Raw genomic sequence first — 21,035 nt, forward strand, 5'->3', positions numbered from 1 at the left:
ATCAAAGAAGCACGATTTTCTTTCAATGTCCCAATTTCCAGCTCATCTTGCCCAAGTTCAGGCTGTAAACATCAGTCTACCGTATCAATGAGGACATCACAATCTCTCCAAAACACATAGATTATGATTTTCATCTTGTCACCTCCAACCCCTCTCTCCACCATATCCATAAGGACATCACAACCTCTCATAGACACAAAGCTTACGATGTCCGTCTTATCACCTCCAATCCGTCTCCCCACCATATCCATAAGGACATCACAACCTCTCATAGACACAAAGCTTACGATGTCCGTCTTGTCACCTCCAATCCGTCTCCCCACCATATCCATAAGGACATCACAACCTCTCATAGACACAAAGCTTACGATGTCCGTCTTGTCACCTCCAATCCGTCTCTCCACCATATCCACAAGGACATCACAACCTCTCCCGAACACATAGATTACGATGTCCGTCTCGTCACCTCCAATCCATCTCTCCCCCATATCCACAAGGACATCACATCCTCTCCCGAACACATATATTACTATGTCCGTCTCGTCACCTCCAACCTGTCTCTCCACCATATCCGTAAGGACATCACAACCTCTCCCAGACACATAGATTATGATGTTCGTCTTGTCACCGCCAATCCGTCTCTCCACCATATCCATAAAGGCAACGCAACCTCTCCCGGACCTCCAATCCTTCTCTCCACCCTATCCATAAAGGCAACGCAACCTCTCCCGGACCTCCAATCCTTCTCTCCACCCTATCCATGAGACATCACAACCTCCCTCGGACACATACTAGATTACGATGTCCATCTCGTCACCTCCAATCCGTCTCTCCACCATAACCATAAGGACAGCCCAACCTTTCCCAGACACATAGATTACGATGTCCGTCTCGTCACCTCCAATCCGTCTCTCCACCATATCCATAAGGACATCACAACCTCCCTCGATCACATAGATTACGATGTCCATCTCGTCACATCCAATCCGTCTCTTCACCATATCCATAAGGAAATCTGAACCTCTCCCGGATACATAGATTACGATGTCCGCCTTGTTACATCTAATCCATCTCTCTACCATATCAATAAAAACATCACAACCTCTCCCGGACACGTAGATTATGACGTTCGGCGTGTCATCCAACTCCAATCCGTCCCTCCATCTTTTCTTTGAAGATATCACAACCTTTACGGTACCGACGCCTTTTTTACACTGTTCGTCTTGTCACACCCAACCTGCCTCTCTATCCTACCGGTCAATCTGATGGCAATGTAGCAATCATTCAATTACAACGAGCTCAAACCTTCACAATATAACATGTGCAAGTCGCCACAGGATTGTCCATCTCCTCGATCATTCCAGAGACATTGTCACAATCAATCACAGCGTTGAGGTGGATCGCATCTACAGCCGAGAGAGAAGGGTTCAATTGTAGAGGTCTAATACTATGTCCTTCATGGTTTCTGTGGGAGGTTTTGATATCCTTAGGCCCTCTAGAGGAAGACAAAATATTTCACAATATCATGGACACTCCTGTGGTCAACGTGTAACCTGTTAGCCTATGCCCGAGTTTTTGAGTCTATTGTGATCTATTGCGACATTGTCCCCAGATTGCACAAGGAATCATCAGGTAGATTGATATTTGAACTCCTGTTGGCAACTTATACAGGTCGTTTTGAGCGGGTTTCGATTCATTGATGGTGACATTTCCAAGAACAAGTCAAATGTTCTCATTGCTTGCTTGAAGAAATGGTGGAAGGACGGATTAGAGGTGGATGAGGATATGATGCCGAACATCATAATCTACGTGTCTGGGAGAGGTTGTGATGTCCTTATGGATATGGTGGAGAGATGGATTGGAGGTGACAAGACGGACATCGTAATCTTTGTGTTCGGGAGAGGTTGTGATGTCCTTATTGATGTGGTGGAGAGACGGATTGAAGGTGACCAGATGGACATCGTAATCTACGTGTTCGGGAGAGGTTGTGATGTCCTTATGGATATGGTGGAGAGGCGGATTTGAGGTGACAAGACGGACATCGTAATCTATGTATCCGGGAGAGGTTCTGATGTCCTTATGGATATGGTGGAGAGGCGGATTGGAGGTGACAAGACGGACATCGTAATCTATGTGTTCGGGAGAGGTTGTGATGTCCTTGGCCAGATCAGATCAGACCGACGACGACGACGACGACCATTAAAATTTATCACACTTTCTTGGATTTCACTTTTGGCCCCCTGGTGGCCAAGTCGAGAATCAGACCGGACTGAAATTCAGGGTCAGAGGTCAGCTGACCTAGGGGTCCTTTGTACCAAGTCTCAAGTTCATAGCCTTAGGGGTTAACAAACGTTCCACAGTTACGCTCAAATGACCTTGAGCATGATGTATACAAAGTTTCAGGTTCATAGCACAAGCGGTTAAGAAACGTGCCACAGGATACAACAGACGACAACGACGACAACGGACACAGAGCTATCGTATAGACTCCCCTACGGTGAGCCAATGATGTCACATCTGTCACACAATGCATTTGTCTGGGCTTGGGGTCCAAAATCTATGATTGTTATGTCATAAGTGTGGCATTGGATGCAGAGTCAGAGAACTTGACAAAGAACAAACGTAAAGATTACAATGTTGGTAGCATTTATTTCTTAATACAATGTAGTTTTCTGAAACATCGATTGCACATTAAACCGTACGACCCATAATGCTGTCTAACTTGTTACAGGTAAGAAGAAAAGGTTTGTTACTTGTACATGAACGGTATTTTCTCTGAATTGTGGAGAAAAGACCATAAGAAAGACAAGAAAATATTGATAATGACACCAAAAATTTATATTCATTCTCAACAAAATCATGTATGATTAAATTTTTAACAAGCAAATGTCTATTGCGGACTGGCTTCTTTTAGATTTTAGAATCATTTCAGCAAAACAAAATGTATGGCGCACATTGAGGGTAATGAAATTAGATTCGAGAAATGGACTTGCATACGATAAAGTTACAAAGCACCAACCACCACTTACTATTAGAAAGATATCATATTGTAGATTTACTGACGACGATGAATATTGTAGACCAAAATTGTTTTGCGATCGTGTCTAATTTTGCCACCTATAAAACGCAAAATTAAATGGTGCATGAAAATCATCATAGTGAAAATAGCAGTGTCTTTATCATAAGGATATATAAAGATTTATGGAAATTAGAATACAGGAAATGGCCAAATTATGTTTTTTTTACCATTTCACTGTTTACAATAGAGAGAAATGTGAGTGATACAACATTTAACACTAATGCCAGATTCGTGAGTCCATTTCTTCTTCAGGTTGTTATATTCAGTTGACCAAAAACACATTAATGACTATAGACATGGTGCGCTATACACACAATGGTTGCTGGACTACAGACTACAGACTATGTATACATATAGTCGTTATCAACTCATGGACTTTACTTCAAAATGAGATCAATGAAAGGAGCAAAATCAGTGAAAGTTCATCAAATTAATACATATTAGACTTGGGACATTTGGTCTAGCTGGCAAAGGTTAAAAGTGTTCAATACACAATAAAATAACTAAAAAACCCAAACAAATCATTTACAAGACCAATTGCATGAATCCTAATGCCCCATTTTTTGGTCTTAACAGAAGCACCATTACCGTTATGATTTATCATTCAAAACTACACAGAAACATAGTGTTGCTCTGATGCGGGTTAATTGGCACTCGACTCTTGATAAGTTAAGCGAGGTATGGAAGGACACATAATTACACGCTTTGTTAAATATTAGGCGTAACTGAAGCAATTCAGTTAGTCTACACTCAGAAGAATACGATTACAATTTTTGACATTGATCTATAAATTTGCTTACAACTATCTCTCATGTACTGCCATCTTGTTTTAAAATTCTTATTGGACAGAATGTGATAGCATCAACAGTACACACGAGAGTGCTCTTTCACTTAACACCCCAACAAATTTGAACCCTTTTGTGTTTGTCCAGTTACGTAATGTGCTCTTGCTGAGACAGAACAGTTAGAAGAGATTTAATCAATACAACAGAAGAAGAAATATCAAACAAGAAAAGTAACAAGTTTTATGCAGTTGACGTAAACAAACATTAAATCAAGAGTATTTTAATAAACGACTTGGTGTTTTATGATTAATCGTCAAAAAACAGGAAATGAAAACGAACTTTATAAATGTAATTTCAACTTCTGTTTTGGAAATGATTTCATCATATATGAATAAGAGTGCGCAAATAAAAAATGTTTAAGTGCCAAATATCTCTATGTATTCAGACATTCCTGACTTAAAAGCACCAGATGTCAAGCTCTGCGAGTGATTGGTCCAGATGGCCCGGTTTACATAGGATTCATGTTGAGCTCTATGTAAACCCTGCCTGACGGACTAACTGGATAACCTTGGATTTTAGTATCCCATTGTACCAAATGGGCTGTGGTAATAAATTCTTGTTAACTTTAGAGTTTGCAAGGCGCATGTAATGAAATGTTAGTTCTATCAGTATATCTCGCATCATTTGGATGGAAGACCAGTGCATCCAATACAAGAAACTAGAATAAGTTTTAACAGTTAGATGATGTTGAATGTCTGCAAAGGAGCATATTATGTTGCGATTTAAACATTGTTAAATGCCACTTTAAACAATATTTTTGCACATTACAATACCATTTGATTTTTAGCGATTTAACACATTTCGCAGGACTAGTGTAAAATCTTTATTGTTTTAGCACGTTGAATTGAAAACGTATTTTAAACCAGTCTATATTGGAAATAAATAGAAAAGAAATGAACATAACATAAACAAGAAATGAAAAATTCGACCAATTGTTTCTTCAGAGATCACGGGTACAACAAACATGCAACAAAAACAGGAAGGTTTTCTTTATCATAACACACTCAATCGGAACTATGACAGATCTGAATGCTTCACAGAGGTAAATGAAAACCTGGACCCCTCTCATCAGGCGATAGACGCAATTCCTATGCCTCTAAATATTTCTGAAGATAAGGATTCAACATAATTTAACATAATCGACAGGAATTTGTGGCCTCCCCTTGTGGGCTGTACGGTCATGCAACATATTGCGGTCAGAAAACACCTCTTATAACATTTTTCTTTGTATGTGTACCGGTAATCAGGTTTTAGACTTGACAGTGTTCAGCAGAATTTTGACAGGCTACTTCCCAGCCAACACTATCGAACAGGAATACATCTCAAAACAAGCACATGTATTTCGGGCATTTGATGGCCCTCTATTAAGGAACTATATAACTAAAAAAATAGTAGCATCCTAAACTGAACAGTAATTGGCTTGATTAAGAAACCTAGCGGAACAAAACCAATTGTAATTAGGAAATGTGTCTCAATATTCTAATCGTACAGAAATGGATATAGATGTAGGCCTACCTATTCCTTTAAACAACTGAACAATGCTGAATGCCAAATATTTAACTACATTTCATTAAAAACAAAAGCGACAAAACTTAATCAAACTGCAACTAGAAACTGTAATGATTAAAGAAAGAACAGAGATAAACTTATTGAAACATACAACATACACATTCCACACATTTTTCGGGGCAATTTTTGACAGCAAAGTGATCTTCATCACACTTGTCTAGACCCTCAGACACTCGGAGTAAATAGTAGCATATCTTGCTTTGGGTGTTATTCAAAATCAATGAAATTTTGCTTTTTGTGTCAACTAGTTGGAATGTCCAATGAGGTGCACCACACTTAGCAGGGGGATCCTTTTTGCATACATAAAAAACGAGCAGGAACTCGTGGATGCTGGTATGTTCATGTACATGAAGGTGTACATTGCATGATAGGTTGTTGCGCATTCCTGGAAGAAAAAACTTAATTGCTAAATTCATTTACCTCTTTAAAACAACACGTTGGGGCCAAATTTGATTAATTTCATTCTGTGATCCCAGCGGTGGTTGCAAAAACATTGTAGTACATTTAGCGACACATTGTGATTGTTAAACTGGAAAGAAGGATTCATGGAAAGTCTAAAAAGATATGATTGCTGCAAGTTACAAGACAGCAACATCTCGGTGGTAAAATTTATTGAATGATAGATAATTCTCCCAAAAACATGGTAGAGTGGAGGGGCTACCCATTTTCTTGAACAGGCCCAACAAACTCAGTTATACCTTAAAAGCAAGTCTGTTCTCAAGTGAATAAAACAAATGCCATCAGAAGAGAGGGGCGGGCCTCCTTTTTTAAAAAAGGTGGAGAGCACTGTCACTGGTGCTAAATAATAAATGTCACTGATACAATACATAATATTGACACCAACACCAAGTTAAAAATTTAACAGATAGTTGAACTCTCAAATCAAGTTACATTTATCAATACAATAGCTGAATAGTTCAGTATGCCAATGGTTGATAATTGTTTTTATTATTTTTAACACCAAATAACTACAGCAACACTACAACAGTCTTTTATTCAGAGAGAGTGCAAGTACCATAGTCAAAATGACCTCTGTGCAAAAACTTTACAGGCATTTTTTGGGCTTTGGCTGCTAAATAAGTAGCAGTGATGTGGACGAAAGATTAAAGTGAAAATCATATATTGAAAGATAAGGAAATTGACAATACAATTGTGTGGTTGGGCTTTGTAAACAAAATAATTCAACATCTGAGAGCCAAAAAAGCCTATGTGACATTTTTGCTATTTTGTCACAAACTAAGAAAATGCACACAGGTTGTCCTTCAATTCTCACTTTCAGTTCTGTTTCTGATCCAGTTAGTGAATAAACACAAAGAAATAAACTAACCTAAAATGTCAACTCCTCAATTTTTGATAAAGAAATGTGACTATGACAAAGAGGCAGTAATCTCGGTCTTGTTTACTTGTGAAGACATGAAAAAAGTTGAATAAGTGCAATGTTACCAGAGTAGAGCTCAGCCGCATGATTCCATACAATTAAATATAATCTCCAAAATACATTCATTGGCTCAAGATATCCTGCCAGCAGAGTAGCTATTTAGTACCCTGTTGCCTGGAAGAGGTCGTCCTAAACTGTGTCAACTGGTGTCCATCGCCAGTACCAGCTAAGGTTTCAGGTCGCCAATTTCGCAGCCATAAGTGAAATAAGCACGTCATTTTCAAATTTTATGAACACTTCGTGACCTTTGGGTGCAAGACAAAAGAACATAATAACATAATAAGGGCCCTATATCAAACCTTGGTGCCTTGTTTGTCAAGATGATGGAAGAAGAACTCTTCAAATTGTGGCGGTACATTGTTCACTGTGGTGGTACATCAACCGATAGACATGGAGAATAATTTCACTTTGTGCTGTGACAAACTGCTGAACTCGAGGTAGGAACATAAGATTCCATCAACCTTAAAGGCCTGCACTGTCTGTGTACATTGTATATACTTGTGCCTCAAGTATAAAATAGATATCAATAAATAAATCATAGTGCAGTTTGCAAATAAATTTGCTGCAACTTGGCATTTGTAGTATTTGTATAGCAGTCTATACCATGGCAATGTGAAATCTATATTATTTTAAATTCATATTCAATTCTATTTGGTTATTTGAAGTAGGCCTTTAGGATTATATAGCAGCAAAGCTACATGAATTCGTCATTAAAAAAAGTGCATTACAACACAAAATATTTCCACAATATTCTTTAAATTGTAACATGAACTGCTAAACAACCAGTATTTCAAGTGTTGATAAAACATTTCAAGTAATGCATGATGATAGACCACATTTGATTGACGATTTGTAAATAGATGTAAGCACAACAGCGGTTCCACAGCATTTTGCCCATAGGCAAATTTCAACGATCTTCTGTTGAAGATGTCTGATCATCATAACATTCACAGAGATAATTCATAGAATTTCGACACATTACAATAAATTCATCATATATTACTTGATGGATGAGACATATACAATATATTTTTATTCGTAATGACAATCTCTAAGACAAAGAATACGCAATTAGGTAACGTGTTCAACTTTCCACTCACATGATTAATAAGGTAACTTAAGTGCTTTTAATAAAGTTGTGCTCATTAGAATAGTTACTGTTGTGGTCTTATGCAGGAAGAGAACAAAGCTACAAAATTATGGACCTAAACTCTGCCATTTCAAGTTAGCGGACAACTGCGGAGTGACCCTTTGAGCAGGCAGGTTAGGTACAGTTAAGGTAGACTAGTGACTACGTGTACATGGTTCCAGTTGTACATGTAATAATATGAATTGCAGCAGGGAGAAGATATCTTTGACGAGTATTGAGAAGGTATTGTTGATGACCAGTTGTTATCAGTGTTAATGCCACAAAGATGCAGTATTAAATGTACATTGTACTTGAAAGTGCTTGGTGCCAGATGCTATTTACATTAGTCGCAATGATGTAACATGCTTAAGCAACAAGAATAGCCAATTAATATGACAATTTTATGCGAGTTTTCAAGAGGTATACACATAAGTTTGAGTTAGGTTATGTTTATTCATTGGCACTTAGATAGCACGTTGCTTTCATCACACCAGAGTTACCACTTAGAACACAACATCGATCCACAACCACAGGTTAACAGTTGAACATCATAAGGTATGTTACTGTGTATAGGATGACTGCATCTTCGACAAAGAAAAGGAAGCTTTTTTTGTACCAGAATACCGAACTTGTTGGTGTACCATGCGTTGGCTGACTGGTATGTGGCCCTTTATGTCGGATGACTCAAAAGAGAGGTTTCGAATGTACCTTGATTCATTTGGGGTGTGCTCTGTAGCTAATTGACATAGCTATATTGTGGATATTTTATTATATTCAGTTTAACATTACAGATATTTATGAATAGAAATGTATCGAAAATGAACACAAAAAGCAATTGAAATGACTGAAACTTTACAATATTCAACACAAATTGAGAAAGATTACGTATTGCATAGTTTTGGTCTGATGCATTTGATTTAAAGGCATTTGCTTAATTGGAAGGGGTAGTGATTGTTTCAGAAGAGATTCTTGACTGTTACCAAAAATTTATAAGCTCACCTAATAAATTTTTGCCGTTACTATAACCTTTTTTGTGATGATTTGATTTGTGGAGCAATGTTCTTATGCCTCAATAGTTTTAAGTATTTCCAAAAATAAATCAAATATGACAATCTCTTGGTTCAGCTTTTCAGTCCCAATGGTTCCTTTAATAGAGCGGTTCTACTAGGTACTACTAGGTACAGTAGAACCTCTCTATTGAGGACACCCTCGGAACTGACGAAGTGCTGAGAGGTGTCCTAATCAGAGAGGTCAAATTTGAACAGAAACAACAAACTTTCTACCAAAATAAGTGTCCTTAATAGAAAGGTTGTCCTTTACTAGAGAAGTGTCCAATGTATATGGTGCTTTTAAGGTTCAATACGTCTTGGAATTCCCCCTTTTCATCATGTAAAACGCGAGGTAGTTTTGTGATTAGTCTAGCATTTGTTGGCTGGTATGTCTGTCATTACATCATTATGGTTTATAAGTGAATCTCATCTTACAGTCTAAAATGTACTCATAGTCATAAGGCACTGGGGTAATAGGTAACATTGCTATCATTATCATGTGATGACCAACAACTATGGAAAACCCCCAAACATTTCAGGCTACTTTCAATTTTTGCAATTTGCAAACATTTTTGACAAAAATAAAATTTTCAAGAATTTTTTTGACGAATTACAATAATTTCTCTCGGTTTTTCAATAAGAAAAAATATTTCATCTTTAAATCTTTTGCAAGTTGATATTGTTTGTGAAATCTGCAAAAAATGAAATGCCCGTTAAAATTTGGTGGTTTGCAGTACGTGTATGGTATCAAATGTTAACAGTGAGCATAAAGAGAATATCAAACCGTGACAATTTTTCATCATATCCAACAAATTTGAAGCTGGACTTCAGGCCTGTGGCAGAGATACAGAAATCGGAAGTAAAAGTGTTACGTAGAGAGGGGAATTGTACCCTAGTGTGGCCACAAATTGCCCTACATTTATAATGGACAACTTCATAATTCATTGTGTGATATAACACCGAAACATTTCATATAAATACACAATTTTAGCACAGAAATTCACCACAACAGTAATTTTTGAAAACAAGATATGATATCAGCGGGTAATTACTGGATTTTCTGCTAGCTCTTTTTGAGGTTAAAACGACATAGTACTTATCCTTCACAACAAAGATATAGTTCTTTCGGTCGCCGCTATTGTTTTATCTTCAACTATAGTTCACTGAAGACAATAACAATGTGTAATATTCTATCTACAGCTACTGTTAAACTCGAGACACGTGAAGTCAACTCCCTAGAAATGCTACATGTACAACTATAAATAGTGATGTGTGGAAGGCTATTAGACACTGGGTAACTCAACCTATGATATAATCACAAATAAAATTTGTCACCAGTAAAACTTATGCCCAATGCCTGTTATCATACTTGTACGAGTTTTAACTATTTTGAATAGAATTTTATTTTTTGCTGATGTGGAAACCAATACAATGTATGTGCTATAAATTGTATTAGTTTCCACATCAGCAAAAAATAACATTCTATTCCAAGTTAAAGCCATTTCCTTGTTTACTCTAATCACACAGAATAACGTCATCTTTATATCTCCACCGTTATAATTATAATATGCCATAGATATTTCTCAAATAAGAAGGTTCAATAAATAAAAGAATGATAACAAGAAAAAAATTCGGCAACACATTTAATGAAATTCGGCGACATACATGTGTTCAATGTGATTTTACAGCTATTTTCTGGTCAAAGTCTATGCCAACATAAAAAGCCATTTTATCATTACACATTGCAACTACATTTAGTGAGGCATAAGCAATTAAATTAAGTAAAAAAAATTACAGGACAACAATTGCAAAGTTCTTGTATGCTTCCCTTGAACCCTATTAGCCACTTAAACTAGTTGTGTATCCATATTCGCAAGTTGGAAGTCCACAGAGACTGCAGTGGTCAGTTTTGTGGAAGCTAGGCATCTAAACATGGCACAGCAGACGGCTCTGGTAGCATGGCTTCACTGATCGTCAATTTTCCCTTTGACACAACAGATTCCTGGAAAAAGAGAAGGCATGAAATGTTTGATGATTATCAACCGTCTTGACCCCCAAAAGCACATCTTCCTCTACTTCTTTTGCATTTGGAATTATTGAGATGCATGCCAGACAGTCGGGTCCATTTTCGGAACCAGTAACAAAGTCAGCTGTCCTAGAGAGTTCTGCCACAGAGCTCCAGAGCTTAGTGGCCAGGGCGGTGTCATTTGGCCAGTACTCCTCTCTATTCTTGAAGTTAAAGAATAACCTGGGTCTTTTTTACGACATGAACAGATGAAGTGGAACCTGTATCATGACGCATTCAAAAATAGTTTTACGTAAAACACACCCTTATGCAAGAGTTCATACCTGTTTGACCTTGAGTTTCAACATCTCCTTATGTAGTTTGTTCAGAATAGCTGTGTTGACCTGCTTGGACTTTGTCTGCACCTGGAGCTGTGTCACACTCTCCTCATCTGGTTGTTGCTGTGAGGGAACACAAAGTTTTTTAATCGTCATTAAATAAGCCAGTCACAAATGCCCATTGCCTTAGTGTGATTCCTAGCAGAGACACAATATTAATTATGGACAAATTCCAATAGGGACGTCGGGTCAACAATCAAAGCTGTCAGACAGTCCCTGAATGATCTCTTCATTCAGTTGCGGTCATGCAGGCGCAGTGGACACCAAATTGCCACGTCAACATCAAATTCCAATAGGGTAATACGACGTGGGAAATGATGATGTATTGCCAGCGCGGTTTCCTTCACTGTAGAGGCTTGTACCAATTAACTAATGATGCATTGACTTACCCATTTGAGATGTTTCTGAGTGTTCTTGCCATACAAGCGCAGCAGTGAGCCCCAGTTGTTGATGTGCGGGTGGAGAAGCTGTAGAATTGACTGAGCTGCCAGCTGTTTGCCTTCCCGTTTGTTCTTACAAACCACCTGTGAAATACAAAGAGTATAACATTATTTAACATGACTGAGGGACAGGGTACAAATGTTTGTCCCTTCCATCATATGGGGAATAGAACTTTGAACAAGGGGTTTAATACTGTACATAGACATACATCTTAAGTATATAGGGCACTTAACTTTGCACATGGGCTTTGATACCGTACACTGACATACATCGTAGGAACATGTTAATAGGAAACTGACCACTATGCAATTAAAGGGTACCTTACCGTAGCAGAATGTTTGCCAACTGTCATAGTAAATTCGCTAGTTTGATGCTTTAGAGATTTCATGCTCATGTTACAATTGGTGTCCATCATACCATAGTTCCTAGAATCAAGAAGGTAGTGGAAAATTTATTTGAGTAAACAATCAAGAATGCTTCAAAACAAGCTTGTGAACTCGTTCCAACACTCGTGCCTACCCTAGTTGGTGGCAGGTAACAGTTGCTACAGGCCCCATGCAGATAACAGCAACAAACTGGATCTACTCAATCTACTACTGATATGGGAACTACTACTGCAGAGTGAAAGGTGACTGGGTAGCCAAAAGCTTGGTAATATGGCCCTTGATAATGCCATTGGTCCTGTCATATGTTGTTACACCTTACCGTTGCAGGCATTCAAGGAGTATCTGATAAGGACTCGGTTGACCAGCTTTAGTACACAGTTCAAGCACCCTGGGATCTTCAATCTTTATATCATCGAAGAACTGAAAGTAAAACCATGTATGTAAATTAATTGGGAGAAAATTGCTGGCAACATCACAGTACACAGAGGTTGCGCATCCACTTTGAGACAGTAAATAACATTCGTTTAATGACTACTTCAATTAAACTGCACAGATGAATAATTTCATATTGATAAACTACAAGTACATGATTATGCACAATATTGTTTTTAATTCGCTGCATTTAGTAGAAATTATCAAAGTTAAAGTTAAAGTTTAGGGTTTATAGTCTGATATCAACTACGATATAGGTTATCATCCGACTTTACACTTTAACCCCAGTCTGTCCTGAAACCTTTCAGTAGACCTCAGATGAGCTGCTCAACCAGCGCTACAATCTGAGCATTTCTGACCGGTACCCACTTATACACCTGGGTGCAGAGAGGCAAGGAAGACAGAGAGACCAGCCTACAATCTCACGCCGACAGTGGGGATCGAACCCGGGACCTCTTGACCGCTGGTCGAGAGTCCAAGCCACTACACCACAGCGGCTCCTTATTAGGTAGAGTTCCAAGTCATTTACTCATTATAGATTACCAGAATATTGTTCTGTTATGTTCGATACTGTATCAGTATAAATATAAGTATGGATATTACCGAAAAATCCTCCTTCATATCTTTGGCCATTTCAACATCTATTTTGCTCATTTCTGGTATAAGTGTAGCCAAAGCTGACTTAGCTGCAAAAAGAAAAAAGAAAAGGTCGTAAGTCGAGATCGACAACCTGAACACTGTCGGTTCAATACCCAACACAAACACTTCACCCTTTACCTTGGACAAGTCACTTTACTCTGGTTGCCCCCATGTGTTAATTCCTTGTACGGGCACTATGCAACATCCTGATCCAAGTTAGGGTTATGAGCAACGTATGATGAAGTCTGTGGGCCTGTTAGCAAAATTGGCACCCTACTGCAGTGGCATGCAAGAAATGTGCACAAGAGGAACATGAAGGTCATATCAGTTCTGAAAGAATTGCCCGACTTGTTCCTTGTGTCATTCAACCTACCTGCCTCTACTTTTGCTTGTTTCTTGCTGCTAGCATATCCTGTGCCGTATGGTATATCATTGATCAATACAGTTGCGCTAAATGGATTTTGAGCATTATCTGAAATGTACATGTCAACACGATGAGATAGTTGCACAGACACAATAAGAAAGAGACACTGTGACAAGTATTGTCAGCGAGTAAGTACCTTATAGAAACTCTTTAGAACAAGACTGTCAGCAAATCTTCCAGAGGGGCAATGAAACACTTGCATTGTTCAGAGAGCGGATATTCTCAGAAAATGATAGCCCTGGTGCACTTTTACAACTCAATTTTGTCTGCCGACTGAAGAATATCTTGTTTCTAAGAAAAAGAAAAGTGCTATTAAATGCAGAAGTTGCTGATGTATTTGAGAACTTACCTAGTTCCTGGAATGTATACTTTGGCTGTACTCGAATGGCATGCTGCATGTACTCATGAAGGATACAAACGTAGGATTTACCGGAGGGATTCAGGACGAACTCTGAAACGGAGGCATAATGGCAAAGGTCAGTTTAAATCACGGAGAGTACTGACATAATCTGTATCTGTTCCTGTGAAATACTCAGCAGACTGTCTAAATCTCTTAATCTCTAAATCTCTAAATCTCTAGAGATGTGGGACAGAAGCTCATCTTTCAGTGAGATAAAGTCTTGGGACACTGAATCAGGAGAAGTTGGCATGATGAACTTTGCACTGGCCAAGACATTAGTTCATATGAGATGGAGCCGTTGAATTTGCTTACCTTTTGTGCGGTTAGGCTTCTCTCCATTTAAGTTTGAGTCATTTAGGGGTGGGCATGTGATCAGTTTTGTTGAAGAAGGCTGTAACAGAAATATACCATACTAATAAAACGATGCCTAGAAGGATGTAGAAATGTACTGTACACCCGGAGATGTTCCCGCCTATTATATGCTCCTTTTTCACATTTACAGATAATTGCAAATCTATATGAACTTGAAAGTGAAAATCGAATTGAACTTACATACTGTCACAGGTTGTCAAAAACGCTAAACGCTAAATTAAATGTATGCAATTTTACAATACCACAAACGCCAGACACAGAACTAAAAAGATTTGATACAGTTTTGGCTACCAGGCCCACCGATTTAAAGTCCTCGAAGGAGTATTCAATGATACACCAACCGATGGACGTAAAGCGAAATGAATACTTAATACCAGTGTTGGTCTTGATAGCTTCTTCATGGCCATTTGGTGCTTCCTGCGGTCTTTCCAGGTACTGAAAAATAAACAAAGTTTATCTGATATATATTTGGAAAATATGATGAAGGGATATCGAAAGAGAAGACATACCCTGGAAAAACTGACAGTTCCTGATACCAATATGAATTTATTACCTCACTGATAACGAAATCAAGTCACAGTTTTAACCTGTCTATGCAAGTCAGCAGAGATTAAATGATTGATTGGCTTCAATCATTGAAGCTTGATTTCAGAACACACTGAATGTTAAATGTGCCTAGTTTGTATTTCAGTATTCCTTTAACAATGCAACATTCCTTAAACAGTGTCAAAATGTGACATCCTTTGTCTCGACCCTCACCAAACATTATGAAAAACACTTACTTGAAACGCTTGACTGTTATGGATCTAAACTGGAACAACTTCTTACAATACGCCTGCACCTCTGTCGACACTGCATTTAAAATGGAAACAAATACTAAAGTGAAGTAAATCTTCACCACATCCATCAACAACCTACTGCGAACATGGGAAATCAACATGTGTAAACACCAGGAACCCTGAGTTTATAAATTCAGAAATACTGCCAGCAGGTGTTTTTTATTTACAACAAATAGACAAATAGTTACTTACATAAATTCGACTCTCTGTGTTTTTCCTCAACTGACTGGATTTTCACTTTTGGCACCATTTTGATCATCTGCACCTTTTTATCTTTTACATCTGCGGTATTCTGGCTGGCTTGAGATGGGTCGGTTTTCTCACACGGTTTAAGTTCAGCACCATTTATATCACTAGCAGTTCCATTGGTCAACAGCTCGTCAACTAAAAGAGAAGTGCACATTGGATTACTTGATCGTTTAGAGGAGCCAAAAAGTGGCCCATGGATCTGCTAGTCTGACTTGTTCCCTTTCCGGGCCGATTAGAATGTCACTTTTTATACACTGTCAAGGGGTCAACAAAGACGGCAATTCTGAGACATGGGCCTCACAAGGGAGACAGCCAGGCAGAAAGCTGCCAACAGACTTGAGTGGAGGACCCTGATGGAAGCCCCATGTTCCACCAAAGGCACTAAGGGTCCTATTAAATAAGTCAGTTTTAAAAATAACAAGGAGCTCACCCGGTTTGGATTCTTGTTGGCAGGATTTCTGTTCATCTTCTTGCTCTTTCATCCTTGTTTGTTCCTTTGCAAGTTCTTTCCTGTACTGGAGGCAAGGAATGGCACTGAGAGGAATGTCATGTTTCTAAAGAGGAAATAGAAAATCACGTCAGCACACATAGAAGAAATTGGTTATCAAGAATTCTAAACCACGAGCTACATTTGTATGGCTCTGTTCATATCGATGTTCAACCAGATCTACTTCACAGGTCTTCTGCTTCAAGCAGGCTTTAACAGTACCTATAGCATGTGTGAGCTGAACGTCCTTGTGACTTTTATTTGATATTCATTTCTGCATTGATTCTATTTAGTGCCAAACGTGACAATTTGTAAGTGAGACTTACTCGTACACTTCCTGGTCCAAGAAAATATGGCTTTGATAGCGTGCAGACTCTTGACTGCTTGTGGAGGTAGACGGGCATGCCGCAATCATGGGTCACCGACACCCATCCCTCTGGTAGCACCTCAAATGGGTCATGGCCTTTTTCTGAAAAGACAGGCACCTAGTTTTTTTTCCATAACAAATGCATTTTAAACTTTAGTTAGGCTATTAGATGCAGCAAACACACAACCGCCAACTCATTCTCAATTTCCTCGGCATAAATTTTATTTCATTGCACATACTTATGTCCACCATCTTGTTGCCGCATATAGAAGCACACACAGGCAAAGTTTCTGTCGCAGAATCTACAACGGAGGGTAATCATCAGAAAACCTGACAGCCCAGTAGAATCTAGAACAGCCCATCATAGATACTAGAATTTACAAATGGAAAAACAAGGTTGTTTTCCAATATGGGTCTATCACAGATCCCAATGGTATCCATTATATAATCCATGACGAGATATCATAGAATCTATACAACAGATGACCTTAAATTTTCCAGAGTTTTGAAGACCGTCACCCTTACGGGTTTGTACTTTGATGATGAAACCCAGTTTCAAATCTATGATGGGATTCCCATCATAGAATGCATGACCAACTGCACCTTTATGCCCATCACTCACCAACAAGAACAACTTTCTGCCTCTCAAGTGGTGTCGCGTTATCCTTATTATCAGCATTTGGTTCAGTCTTTGGCGGTACTGGTTTCTTTTGTGCCATTCCTTCGTCGAGCATCGCATCGATCTCCTCAAAGTCGAAATACTCCTCGCTCTCGTCGCTAGATGAGCCACTACCACTGGCTCCCTTGTTGCTGCCTGCAACATCGTCGATGTCGGATTCTAGTTCTATGTCGTCTAATATTTCAAACTCTTTCATGCGATACTGAATTGGCTCAACCTCCTCTTCAACTTCCCCATCCTCTGTCTGGTCGTCATCGGCCCCGTCCTCATTATCATTCCCATCGCCACCATTACTAACACGATCGTCACATATATGGTCAACACCATTCACTACAATATCATCAGTTACAAGTTCATTCTCTAAATTGTTATCAGTGCTAACTATGTTCTCAGTTTCAGCACCACATTCTACAACATTATCAGTCTCAACTCCATTTTCAACAATATCAATTGTGGCTCTTTTTTCTAACATCGTATCAGCAGATTTAAACATAGGACAAGTCCTCTTGTAGCTTTTGGACTCCTCAATAACATCAGTATCGGAGCGAACCCGTTTACGCATAGGGCATATGGCAGCGACATCAGGCCCACCAGCACCACATTCAAAGTCCAACGTTTGGCTTACGCAATTGGACATTTGCATTGGTGACGGTGATGCCCCCTTTTCCTTTGTAGCGGCATTAACTTCACCAATGTCGATTGGTGGCATTTCAGGAAGTGGAGGTGGCGGTGCCTCTGGAGGTAGTGGTGCATCAGGCGGTAGTGGAGGATCTTCAGGTGGCAATGGCGGATTAACCTCCATAAGTATTTCAAAATCATTGTCTATAATTTCAGCCATTATTTCTCACTCTCTCAACGGGTCTTGATATCTAAATAAGCTGCAAAGTATGAGACAGACATTGCTAACACGAAATAAACAGCATGTACCTTATGCAGCAGCCCAAATCCTATGAAACGAAAATACTGTGTGTACAGGTTTTTATTTCTTTAGCCAGTCAAGAGGCATCTTTAGAACATCAAGGCCTAAACAGGTCGAAGTAGGCCTAATGTACAGGTGCCCTCGACCAACTTAAACTTGTGCACACAGTATGTGTGCCTATTCGATGTATTTAGAGTTCTGTCCACCACTGCATCGCCGAAACTCATGCTTACACTTTTTTTGATTCCCAATCTACTAGGTAACTATTTATGGTTAGAAAATAAACTTGCTTATAGCCAATCAGCAGGCATTTCTTTTCTCTGTTGGCAGAACTCTTATAAATTCATGAGAAATACCTATCACTATTAAAACAAACGTCAAAATCAGAAATCAAGATATTATCACCCTGATGAATCCATGTTTCCATAAACACAATGCAATAACATTTGCCTTTTTCAAGCAAGGATATAGATCAGGATGACAGCTTTTTGACATCAAGTGTTTCAGTCACTCCACCCGTCGGACTACGCTTCATTTATGAACGGAGACCAGATTGGTGTAGCGATTTGTTAACACCCGATGGACAAAATGCTGGCAATAAGTAGCAATAAGCTAAGAGCACCCCTCCTACAGGGGCAGACTTAGCTCTAGGCTAATTGTTAGTATCACTGCATTGTGTGTTGGACTCCACAATGATTCAATTCTCAAACCCAATGACAAAGTTTACAATTTCTAAACCTAAAAGCATGGATTGCTTCTGCTTTGTGGGAACTCAATTTTCTCAGGACATGCAACTGCAAGTCTAGCACAAGCAAAATTATCGGTGATTCCCTTTCCTGAACAGCATCCACCAGGTTTTAAGTCATCATCTTGGCTTCAACTTGGGAAGAGACAACTCTCTTATCTCACACCCTAATGTCATGAAATTTTCATAAAATGTGTTAAAAATGGTAAACTTATTTTGTTTCTGACTACTTACATTTATTTTGAATACTTTAAACCTGGTGCATGCTGTATAAGATGACCAAATTTACAGAGAATTAGTGGGGATCAGAAGCCTAACTGAGGAAGACACAATTATTTTCTATCCCGTATTAAAATTAAAATGAAGTATTGTTAAATTGAAGCACAGTGCAGCATAATGTCTAAATTCACAACGTAGTTTACGATCAAATACCAGATTTACTATGTCACAGGATCATTATACAAGAAGTCTCAACTTTGATTTTAATGCATATCTGAAGTGTCAACTAGTCCTGGACTACATCCTCCAGTCTCTCAGTGTTTATGTATACCACCTACCAGTACAGCAGAACCTTACACCAACAAAGACAACTTTGGGATTGACCAATTAACCACTCTATTATAGTGTTTCTGTCGGCAGCTGGGAGAAATATTTCAAAACGCAGACTTCAGTACTAGAATTTAATTCCCATCAGTCATTTACTTATTGTCTCCAATAGGCTTTACTCTACACTCGTGAGAAATTTCAAAACAGAGCATGTGGCAGCAAGCAAAATACATGTATGTAGCATCAATGTTGTCTCCTATGCACTGCTGGATGTACTAGATGAGTAAAGAATTTATATCGATACTTTATCTCAGCTAGTACAAGACACAATGCATTTGGTTCCTCAAACAGTATTGACAATTAGCAAACAAACACTGGCCATTGCAAAGTAACAACTGTGTGCTGTTTTTCTTCCATCAAAGCCAAAGGTATTCAGACTGGACCCATACTTTGCAATTTCTATTCTTTGGAAGAATGGTTCCTCATGGTTTCTCCCGGCAATAACTGAACTGTAGCTTGCAGCTGGATCAGTGGGCACAAGTTTAACTACATGTATCCTGGAAGTGGAAAAGAAGAACTTGAAAATTCATGAAATATTTCATACTATAGCTAGATGTGGTAACAGGCAGGGGAATGTTACACATATTTGCATGAGTTTCTCACTTCCTAGCTTCGGAACTGATGTTCAAGTGGAAGTCTTCACCACCAGAATATGATCGCCCTTGTGTTTGTAGAAATCCTTGGTTCTGATGTGTCCTTGACCTCAACTTGCTCTAGATTAGCACAGAGTCGAAGCAGCCCTCCACGCCAAGCCTGGGCCTATGGCTACATTGACATTGTCATTGATTGTGCATTTTGAGTCTAATTAAATTGAGACATCTGTTGAACTGAGCACAAGGAATATACTCTAAAACTCGGCTCTATAAGACCAGGTTGACAATACCACATTTATCATTATGAAGTTTAAATCATCCAGGTAAGGGGTGTAGGCATATAAAAATTCTCGTCAGACCTCATTGGTTGGAATCGTGATTTTGGGTAATCCTACATGTATGATTAACAGAAGTGGGCAAGAAATATATGATCTATCTTGTCTTATACAGCTGAGTTGAGAGTAGGCCTATTTATTATAGTACGTAACGAATGAATAATAATAATAATTTTGGAGCTTAATAGTTTATCACCAACGCAAACAATACATAGCTTCATTATTTGAAAAAGACATGGGACAAAAACTATTCCAGTCAGAACAAAGAGCCCATTGTTTCAATGTATCATTGTCAACCAGCATGCAGTATGAGTATTGTGTATTGCACACTCACTGACACTGTGACTGTATACATATATGCAGTTTTGAGTGCAGTCTTGTTTTGTTGGGTGCTTATTATTTTATAAGGAATTTACAAGATATGCAATCTATTCGGCGAATTGTTCGGAAGTCATGATTTAAAACAATTCAGCAGAGTGCAAATGATCATATGAAAAGTCAAGTAAGAACAAAGACATACACAGATCATCAGAAATCGATAAATAATCAGAAAATTCTCGGAAAATGGCGAAAATTGAAACCGGAACCTATAAAGCGTTTACAGTGATTA

At 38.7% G+C, this 21,035-nt stretch overlaps 1 protein-coding gene across 2 annotated transcripts; it reads right to left on the reverse strand.

The window, feature by feature from the left end:
* Window positions 1-2,646: 2,646 nt before the first annotated feature.
* On the reverse strand, window positions 2,647-21,019 carry LOC135482817 (microprocessor complex subunit DGCR8-like). Of its 2 annotated transcripts, XM_064763218.1 has the most exons (17): window positions 20,946-21,019; window positions 19,887-19,994; window positions 17,171-18,105; window positions 16,508-16,650; window positions 16,125-16,248; window positions 15,638-15,829; window positions 15,389-15,458; window positions 14,981-15,041; window positions 14,547-14,625; window positions 14,184-14,285; window positions 13,784-13,882; window positions 13,375-13,457; window positions 12,659-12,759; window positions 12,279-12,378; window positions 11,902-12,036; window positions 11,459-11,575; window positions 2,647-11,111 (listed from the first exon to the last, which is right to left on the reverse strand). In XM_064763218.1, the coding sequence occupies exons 3-17, from the start codon at window positions 18,063-18,065 to the stop codon at window positions 11,028-11,030; spliced, it is 2,385 nt and encodes a 794-aa protein (XP_064619288.1). In that variant the 5' UTR covers window positions 18,066-18,105; window positions 19,887-19,994; window positions 20,946-21,019; the 3' UTR covers window positions 2,647-11,027. The 2 variants fall into 2 exon arrangements, with proteins under 2 accessions (XP_064619288.1, XP_064619289.1); XM_064763219.1 differs by lacking the exons at window positions 19,887-19,994; window positions 20,946-21,019 and having other exon boundaries at window positions 17,171-18,590.
* Between the last annotated feature and the right edge of the window lie 16 nt (window positions 21,020-21,035).

Source organism: Lineus longissimus, chromosome 2 (assembly GCF_910592395.1).
Source record: "Lineus longissimus chromosome 2, tnLinLong1.2, whole genome shotgun sequence".
NCBI classification, from domain to species: Eukaryota; Metazoa; Nemertea; class Pilidiophora; order Heteronemertea; family Lineidae; genus Lineus; species Lineus longissimus.